Source organism: Mytilus edulis, chromosome 5 (assembly GCF_963676685.1).
Source record: "Mytilus edulis chromosome 5, xbMytEdul2.2, whole genome shotgun sequence".
In the NCBI taxonomy this organism is placed as follows: domain Eukaryota; kingdom Metazoa; phylum Mollusca; class Bivalvia; order Mytilida; family Mytilidae; genus Mytilus; species Mytilus edulis.
The window spans coordinates 14,337,372-14,347,944 of NC_092348.1; the positions used below are offsets into that span (position 1 = coordinate 14,337,372).

Genomic DNA, 10,573 nt, shown 5'->3' on the forward strand with positions numbered 1-10,573 from the left:
GGCTACTAAAATGCAGAGAGCTTGACCAGGCGTGGTTGTGAATTTATACATTCCGCATTGTAAAACGGTCGAGCCCCTCTGGTAATGGTTTTACAGCCGATCGGGAAAAGACCAAAGTAGAATGATATATGTTTACCACAGTTAGCCCTTATCATGAACATTCCATGACCACAGTTAGCCCTTAGCATGAACATTCCATGACCGCCAAGTAACAAAAAACATCATCATTCAACTGAAAGGTTAGTCTCCACTTTTTTGCACTTGTTTACTGATTATTTTAATGATCTGATTTGTAGGTTAATTAACACATGACCTATACGTGGATTACAAAGAAAAGACTTGTTACGTTTCCATTCCAGTTTGACATGTGACGCTTACTAAAAATTAAAATGCAAATAAATTAATTTTACACATCTGTATGCATACCAACCTCGGCAAAAGAGAATGATTGATATTCAAATTTTGTTAATGAGTTAATAAAAAGGATAGCATACGTGTAAACTATCAAACATTGTCGGATCAGAATATGGCGAATTGAATCAGTTATGTAATACATGTGTATTTCATGATTTATTGTTTTGTTATAAATATAAACACATATACATGTTTGTAAATATAATATACTGACAGTTTTTCGTAAGATACATGTTCTTAGTTACAGAAGTTCACATGAGATACCATTTGGAATAAATGAATAATAATAAGGATCAACATTTCAAAATAACGATTAGTCATTGTGTTAAAAAGGGAAATGTTGGAAATCCGTCATTAAGACAGTAACCGATCAACACACAAATAACCAAAATACATCTAGAGCAAGACATAAGGAAATGGCAAAATACAGTCTTCAACAATTGGTTTTAGCATATTTTATTGTTCAAAATAGAAAATGTATCAGACACAAATTTTTGTAATGTTTTCTGAAAAATTATTTCTTCAACAAATAGGAGGTATCTAAACAACATGTCTAACAGTTAATCGTCGTTGGTCTTTTTATCCTTATATAACTAAAAAGAATATCAAATTTAATGAATTAAAGTTAAGATATTGTATTCTATTTTTATCATTGACTATATTTACGGGGTTTATTTGTTATTTATTACATTTACGGGATTTATAAAAAATGGGCGAATGAATAATATAAAGGCACCTTAAATATATGCCGTTATTGTTTAATCTTAAATAATTTAAGTTTTCTATCTTAAATTATTTGTGTTTCTTCAGTGATGCAACTTGTTGGTCCAAAATCAATTTGAATTTTTAAGGAACTAAATTTTAGTGCTTGAAAGAAACATAACAAGACAAAAACCTTTTATTTACTAGCTAATACCGCCAGTACTTATTGAGCGAGATAAATAAAATTGATTTATTTTTTGTAAAGCACTTTAGCTGTCAAATGAGTTTTCGCTGATTTTTGAAGCCTGCCGATAGTCATATGACCCGATATACTCGTAAATATACAGATAAATAGACAGACAGACATTGTCTAGGTCTGGTTCATTTATGTCACAAAAATAAAAATGTCGTAAATAATCGTTTTAGCAGTTGAGAAATGTCTTTTCCTGACTAAATCAGCAAACGTAATGGGTCTCCCTGGTAGCACCCTTGTTTCACTTTTAGTTGACATTATTTGCGTACTAAAAACTGAACATGCAAATCACATATATAACCTATTTCATGCTAGGCATATTAAAGGTCGCATGAATAAGTATTCAAATAAGATTCACTTTCAAGACAAGAATACAACAGCAATATTCTAGCTATTTTTGATAAAATTGAATCAAACTTACTACTATTAATGTACTACTATTCCAATATCATTTTCTTTTTTCCAGTTAACATGTTAAATATATCATTATATATATAATTTTTTTTGTAGAATGAAAATAAAGGTTTGCTATACTAGAAAAATTATAGATATATCCTGAAGTGACCTTTTCAAAAGATCAAGTAAACATTTTTTATGTAATTTTGATAAACAGAAAAGTGCATGTAACATGTCTACATGGGTATAAACAAGACACAAGATGTATTCTATGCTGGAAAATAAAATTGTGTTATCGTTTTCAGTGGGCTTAATTGTTTGATTATGTAAATGTAACAAAAAAAACCTTTATTTTCATTTCATTATAACCTTGATAAATTTCTGTTTCTGTGATATCTGTTTTCATACATGAATCTTAATAACAAATAATTCACCACTATAATCGGGTCACTTGTGGACGAGCCCTAAAAATATGACTTCTAACAGAAAAACTATTTCGTACATTCATTGGTTTGACGACTGGAGCTTTTGGTGTGAAGGCTGTAGCTATAGGTTTTGGCATGTAGATATTAGGTTTTGGTGTGAAGGCTGTAGCTATAGGTTTTGGCAGGAAGATATTAGGTTTTGGTGTGAAGCCTGTAGCTATAGGTTTTGATGTAGGGCCTATTGGTTTTGGTGTCATGCCTTGGAGTTTTGTTTTGTCTATACAGATACCAAAAACATGCGCTTGCTTCGGCACAACTTGTCCATGGCAACACAAGGATTCGTTTATATTGTAACCTTCTTTTCCACAACATCCATTTCCAGCAGGACTACTCAGATTACCATGGCAACATGTTTGCAGTGTAGCATTGTATGGTTTATCTCCACAACATGGAAGACCTGAAGCAGATTTATTCTTGCAACATTCAAGCTTCGGGTTATATGGAATTTGTCCACAGCAAGATAGCTTAGGTCCCTCGTGAACGATACCTTTGCAGCAGGAACTTTCTAAATTATTATACGCTTTATTACCACAGCACATAAGCCCTATTTTATTCACCCCATTGCAACATTCTTTTGTTGGGTCGTAAGCCTTCTTCACACAACAATGCAAATTAGGTCCTTCAAATACATTACCCCCACAGCACGTTTGAGTGGTTTTAGAGTACGCCTTGTCTATGCAACAATCCAGTCCGTCTATGTTCTTTCCTTCGCAACAATCAGATTTGGGGTCATATGTTTTTTGGCCACAACACGATGAGTTTGTTCCCGTATGCAAAATTCCTTTGCAGCAAGTATGCGTGTCTGGATTGTAATCTGTCGCCCCGCAGCATGGTTTTCCTCCTTGTGCTGATTTTTTTCGAACTATGCCATAACAGCATGATTGTAAGTTTGGATCATACGGAATGGGACCACAACATTTTAGTCCTCCAGGACTAATTATGACACCATTACAACAACTGTGTTCTCTCGGATCATAAGCTTCATTTTTACAACACGACAAATCCCCAGGGGCATGGAGGGTGTCTTCACAACACGTTTCTAAAAGTGGGTGATACGTTTCAATGTCACAACATTTGTGATATGGTGTTGGCCTATCGGCAATTTTTTTATTACAACATAATTCAGTTTCTGGATTTATGAGCTTCTTGTCGCAACATGTGGCGTCGGGTTTTGGATATAATGTATCCACACAACAGGTCTCAGTTAATGGGTCATACGGCTTATTCTTACAACATGCAGTTCCTGCGCTTTTGGGGTACGGCGTGTTGTCACAACATACTTGAAGGGCGGCATTGTATGTTGCTAATCCACAACAAGGCCAACCGGCTGGGCTGGAGATAATACCATCACAGCATGTTTCGTGGTCCGGATTGAAGAAACCATTCCCACATTTCTCTAAAACATAAAACAATGAGCATGTAATACAAAATAACACTAAGATGGTTTTTTGCTGTTTTATTTTCAAATGAAGTAGTTTTTTCTTTCTTACATATATATTAAATCAGATAAGCAGTCTCTCAGAGTTCTGAATTTTTGAAACAAAAATATTGTTAGAGAATCGGTTTCGTTCTTATCATTGAACGTAATGTGGTTTCCGTGTTTGTTTCCTTTTATTTGCTCTTTTTGGTTTAACCAGCTCTTCAGTGTTGGTGTTCGGATTTGGATGTTCAGTTTTTGGTGCTTTCGGTATCAATGAAGAGAAGAGTGATGCACGTCTGATGCGGTATAATTGTTATTGCTATTCTTGATCTATATTAGTCAACAAAAGAAACGATACCAAACTTGATCTCAAATTTATCATAAAATATAATAAATTGGAAAAAATGTTAAAATATCAAACTCTGTAAATATAAGACACATTTTGCTTTTATTTAACTTGGTACAATGCATTCAATTTCAATACATGTGGAAAATAGATTGCCTCGTCTCGTTACTTTTGTTGACTAGTACATATACATCACACAAAATTTCTCGCATATTTTTTTACAAGCTTGCTTTCCTTTTTGTCTTTTTTTTATGTTTAATTGTAAACAATATATTCTGATCGTTTTGTTTTTTTGCTTTGCAAAGACTAAAAAGAAAACACGATCGCTTAAACAAGATAACAGATTTATCTGACAATAAAAATATGGTGTAAAATAGGACATCCTTGCATACGGTAAATTTAAACATTGAAGGTTCTATTGAAGTTTAAATAGAAAAGAAACCATCCGACTTTACTAAAATTTAATTAATAATATTTGTTTTACTCAAACTGTGTGGATAACTAGGTTTTTTTTCCCCTCTACAACTTAAAAATATGCATATTTTCTTATCGGAGAATAAGTCTTTATCACTGTATCAAATGTATATTTACATTATAGAGTATATTTTGGTAAAAAGTATAGGTTGTTGTTGATATTGGAGATTTTATAAAAACTGACAAATTGACATGCTGTAAATTTTGTAAATATTTTTTCTCTTTTACAGAACAAAAAGCATATTTTTCATATCTAATAATTTTGTAAGGAACTTTGTAAAGAAAATAATTATACGTGATGTTCATATTTTGGTAAAATTTCTTTGTTTCCTTCACCAATTTTTTTCAACATTTAGGCTGATTACACTGACCGGATTTGTTGTATATTAAAAAAAAAAACCTAAAAAACTATATATTGTAAACACTCATTTTGTTCAACAGTGTGCAGTTTGATCAAAAAATTTTTATAAAAATCCTTGGTTTGATTAGAATATTTCTTAATTTCATTGATATTTTCTACTTGTATCAGATTTTTTGAAAATAATTCCTAAACGAGATTTCAACGAGACTGAAACGTCAGAAGAATATATCATTATCACGCCTTTATGAATTTCTCAAGAACAACATACAAATAAGAAATAAGCACATATGATAAATTAAATTACAATTTAGTTCAATTCAATTTTTTATTGAAGTCTCATCTCTTAACAAATTTAAAGTGTAAAATAAAACCACATAAAATGAGAGACATTCTATTCAGAATTATAAGAGACTATTAAAATGCATAGATATTACAATACATTACATGATCAAATTTCTTAATTTGAACAGTGGTATACCAATGTTGCATTTATTTAATGATCAGAAATTTAAATAAAAAGTATTAAAATATTTCTTACTGTGATTTAAACGAACCCCTCTCACAAGTATAAGGTTTGTGAAAAGTACACACAAACATGCTATGTATCCCTTCATCTTATTAAAACTGACTCTTTTAAGCGTGTAATTAACCTCGTGCTTTCGCAATTAAATGACTTTTATCGTAAATGTCAGGTGTGATATTAATTTGTCAAAATTATGTCACAGCGAAACATGTAATATTCGACATATTTAAAACTTGAAAGTAAGACATCATTGTGATACATAAATAAAAATATTCATCTATATCGATGAACAATTTTCAATAAATATTTCTATAAATATATAAAAGATCGTGTTCACAGAATCTTTACATTTCAATTAATGTGTGTTCAAATTAAAATATCATGTTCAGAGAAAGACAAATGTAACATGTGTTATTCAAAGTAGAAGTCCATTACAAGCTAAGTGATGAATAGATTATATATAAGTCTCAATTAATGGGCGCATAATTAGGAAAGTAATGTATGAAAAGTGACTTTTATTCTTGAGAGACAAGTAATTTTGACAATTATACATGGATACCTTATCATCTTATTTTCTTATCTTATATGGCGTAAATACAAAATGTAATCCTGGTATCTATGATGAGTTTATATACCATACCCAGGTTCAAGTATATGACTTGTTTGTGTAAAAAAGTGTTATACAAATTATGTATAATTACAGGCAAATAGTTATCAAAGGTACCAGGATTGTAATTTAATACGCCAGAAGCGCGTTTCGTCTACATAAGACTCATCAGTGACGCTCAGATCAAAACAGTTAAAAAGCCAAACAAATACAAAGTTGAAGAGCATTGAGGACCTAAATTTCCAAAAAGTTGTGCCAAATACAATACAAATATTTTTAATGGGCTACATATAGAAATAACTCTACTACTAGTATATTGATAACTTTCTGAATTCAAAGCATTTTTATAGCTCCATATTTGATAATTCCACAATCAAACTGGTTATGATGAAGCATGGCCTTGTCACACCTCATTCCAACAACGTACAAATATGTTGTACATTTAGAGGGGTACTAGCTACGAGATATATAAAAAATCTAAAGTTTATTTTTTTTCTTTTCAATCAATAATGAAAGTGAGATAGTGAAATAACAATTCGCTTTTTGCAGCCAAAAAGGTTCAATTTTGTCCAATTACGCTGAGAAAAATTGATAATTAGTTATTCACTTGCAAGTGAATGAGTAGACCTCTTTAAATCCGTATTCATGTGAACTTAAATTTAACCCCTACCTAGAAATTGACAACGCATGCATTGTACGTGTACTGGTTATTTTAAGAAAAAGAATGTCAACAATGAAAGTGAAACTACGATAAATCATATGATACTAATTCGATGCACATTAAATCATTCTTATACGGTTAAAAACAATGAGAAACATCTATTTTTAATCTATGAAATGAAATCAAACAGACCTTTTCAAATCCAGTCGCACGTGTTGGTTTAATCTATTCATATCTTTATTTATGTTTACATCGCTTATATGGTCATCTGAGGTCATATCGATTTTTTAGATAGCGTCTGGACTAAAATACACACGAAACGAACCTATAAACTATCTACCCCATGCTCTGTAAACTGTTTATTTTAGACTTTTGATAGTTTGGATCAATGTTTTACATTGTTATAAATCAAATATGAGAATTTGGGTCAAATCGGTGACCATGAATTTGACAGCTAGTGTCCCTTTAAAAGTTCTCATTTCATTGCAGTTCATAATAGCTATGTTTCAGGGAATGGATATAAAGTGTTTGATATAGTTAAACATAAACGATATAAACAGGCGGCGGCACATTACCCCAATGAAATAAATATATAGTGATATGATGTATACTGTAAAAGTTAGATAATGCCATTTCAGATTATATATATGTTTTAGAGATTAGATTCGATTTCAAGATCTAATCATTGATGATCCTGGTACCTTTGATAACTATTTACACCACTGGGTCGATGCCACTGTTGGTGGACGTTTCCTCCCCGAGGGTATCACCATCCCAGTAGTCAACATTTCGGTGTTGACATAATATCAATAATGTGGCCATTTTTATAAATTTCCTGTTTACAAAACTTTAATTTTTTCGAAAAACTAAAGATTTTCTTATCCAAGGCATAGATTACCGTAGCCGTATTTGGCACAACATTTTGGAATTTTGGACCCTCAATGCTCTTCAACTTTGTACTTGTTTGGCTTTATAAATATTTTGAAATGAGCGTCACTGATGAGTCTTATGTAGACGAAACGCGCGTCTGGCGTACTAAATTATAATCCTGGTACCTTTGATAATTATTTACACCACTGGGTCGATGACACTGCTGGAAGACGTTTCATCCCCGTGGGTATCACCAGCCCAGTAGTCAACATTTCGGTGTTGACATGAATATCAATACTGTGGCCATTTTTATAAATTTCCTGTTTACAAAACTTTAAATTTTTTAAAAACTAAGGATTTTCTTATCCCAGGCATAGATTACCGTAGCCGTATTTGGCACAACTTTTTGGAATTTTGGATCCTCAAAGCTCTTCAACTTTGTACTTGTTTGGCTTTATAAATATTTTGATATGAGCGTCACTGATGAGTCTTGTGTAGACGAAACGTGCGTCTGGCGTACTAAATTATAATCCTGGGACCTTTGATAACTATATATGAAGGTGTGGAGCATGTTCCACAGGGAAAACACTTGTGCTAAACTGTGGATGTCTTGGCAAGGCATCCATTACTAAACACGGTTTAATGGTGAGGATATGAGCTAGTTTTGAGATTAACTGTGCATTTGAGGACCTGGGCACGACTTATATGAACAAACTCTTAAAAATGTCATGAATATATATTGGTTTGGGGCTAACATTATATTCTGAACTAGTTAAAAACAAAAACGACACTCGTCAAATAAGCTATATCCTGTGTGTACAGTTTACATTAGAGGATTTCAAGAGTAAGGGATCACTACAACCAAATCATCATACACATTTGTCGAAAAATCCCACTGACAAGTAACCTCATTTGACTTTAACAGCTATTTTGATACGTGTGTTATAAGAAAACATCGTTTGCTACCAGAAACTAAAAGGTGGGAAGCACTAGTAAACCAATTTTGATCTAAAACGGTCATTCTGATCTAAACAGCTCTCTAAAGGCTGAACAAAACTTTGTTTCATTTTCAGTCCAATTCTTTTAACTTATCCACTGCGATACGATCAGTCCTGTTTAGACAATTTGCTTGTCGCTTATTTAGTTTTTATACAGACTGTTTGATACCTGCTTTTACCTGTACTCATCAACATCATACTGAATTGTCAGAAAAGGTGATGAACAGTACTGAATCGACTGTAAGGGAATCATCTGAACAGCACTGAATATACTGTAAAGCAATTGTCTGAACAGTATTGTAGTGTAGCTCTTTTCAGACAAAATCGTCAGTCTGAAATATTCCTTAACAATTCAACTAAATACTTTAATCGTAAGACTAATTTAAAACTTTTTTGTGAAAAGGGCTACTGAATAGTCTGAAAAGCTACTCGAAAGCACTGAATTGATTGTAAGGCAATTGTCTAAACAAACTTTATTTGACTGTATGGGAATTGTTTGAACATAACTGAATTGACTGTAAGGGAATTGTTTGAACAGTACTGAATTGACTGTAAAGGAATTGTTTGAACAGTTATGAATTGACTGTAATGGAATTGTTTGAACATAATTGAATTGACTGTACGGGAATTGTTTGAACATAATTGAATCGACTGTAAGGGAATTGTTTGAACATAATTGAATCGACTGTAAGGGAATTGTTTGAACATAATTGAATCGACTGTAAGGGAATTGTTTGAACAGTTCTGAATTGACTGTAAGGGAATTGTTTGAAAAGACTGAATTGACTGTAAGGGAATTGTTTGAAGAGCACTGAACTGACTGTAAGGGAATTGTTTGAACAGTACTGAATTGACTGTAAGGGAATTGTTTGAACAGTTCTGAATTGACTGGAAGGGAATTGTTTGAACAGTTGTGAATTGACTGTAAGGGAATTGTTTGAACAGTACTGAATTGACTGTAATTAGTCAGGTTAATAGATATAGGAAGATGTGGAATGAGTGCCAATGAGACCAACTCTTCATCCAAGTAACAAATTACAAAAATAAACCATTATGAATTTGTTCTCAGGTCAGATTGGTGATGGGCAGAAGTATGAATTGAGACACTAGATAAGTCGTTCTGCTAACGATGTATTATGAACTGTTGAAAAACAAACAACTCTATTGTCACTAGAATGTACTGACATTTTATACATTGCCCTTTGCAGTTATTTTATATTATAACGGCTTTGATTAATATCTAATTTAATGGTTGCATAAGTATTATGTCTAACAATACATGTTTCATCTTTGCATTATAAAAACAAGATGTGGTATGATTATCAATGAGGCACTCTTCATCAGAGACCAAATTACGTAATAAGTTAAAAATCATAGGTCACCACATGGCGTTTGTATGTTATTAACGTTATTCGAATCATTTTACTTGGAATGAAAGAACAAACCCTTGAAATAAAATAATTTAGAAAGTCTGGAAGACTAAATTGTTCCGAATACGTAATATATTTATTTTTGCTGGAGGAGTTTTCATTCCCCGCGGGTATCACAATCCCAGTATTTAGCACTTCTGTGTTGACATGAATTATTATTGTTATAGTCATAATTTTTTATTAACTGTTTAAAAACTTAGAATTTTTTATCCCCAATGCTCTTCAGCTTCGTACTTTATTTGGCCTTTATATCTTTTACTTGTGAATCGGTGATTTTTGTTTGTATTGACCAACTGGACAGATGTCACTTGTGGGTAGGTGGTATGGTTTGTTTTGACTAACAGGACGGCTATCACTTGTGGATCGGTGATTTCATATCATTCTGGCTCATCTTGAATTGATCCAACGGTGCTCAATGTTCAGTTTTGTGTGCCGTTTTCTTTTCTTTTGGGGGGGGGGGGGGGGGGGGTTGCTCTTTCGTCAATATTATGTTTGGACTGAAATTGTATTGTCCATCTTTCTTCATCTTGTGAAATACATGGCTTTATGGTATGTTCTAACGTACTACTGTCCTCAGTAGGGCGGCATTGACATTACGTATACAAACTTGTATTTGTTGAAGACCATTTTCTT

The 10,573-nt window shown here is 32.5% G+C and overlaps 1 protein-coding gene across 1 annotated transcript; it reads right to left on the bottom strand.

Annotated features, from left to right (window-relative positions):
- Positions 1 to 551: 551 nt before the first annotated feature.
- Positions 552 to 5,541, bottom strand: LOC139523030 (galaxin-like). Its single transcript, XM_071316778.1, has 2 exons — positions 5,390 to 5,541; positions 552 to 3,646 (listed from the first exon to the last, which is right to left on the bottom strand). Exons 1-2 carry the CDS (start codon positions 5,463 to 5,465, stop codon positions 2,202 to 2,204), a joined length of 1,521 nt encoding a protein of 506 aa, XP_071172879.1. The 5' UTR covers positions 5,466 to 5,541; the 3' UTR covers positions 552 to 2,201.
- Positions 5,542 to 10,573: the final 5,032 nt, after the last annotated feature.

Coding starts and splice junctions, on each gene's coding strand:
- LOC139523030 (XM_071316778.1), bottom strand. CDS start 5,465: ATGAAGGGATACATAGCATGTTTGTGTGTACTTTTCACAAACCTTATA. Junction 3,647..5,389: donor AGGGGTTCGTTTAAATCACA/GTAAGAAATATT, acceptor TTTATGTTTTAG/AGAAATGTGGGAATGGTTTC.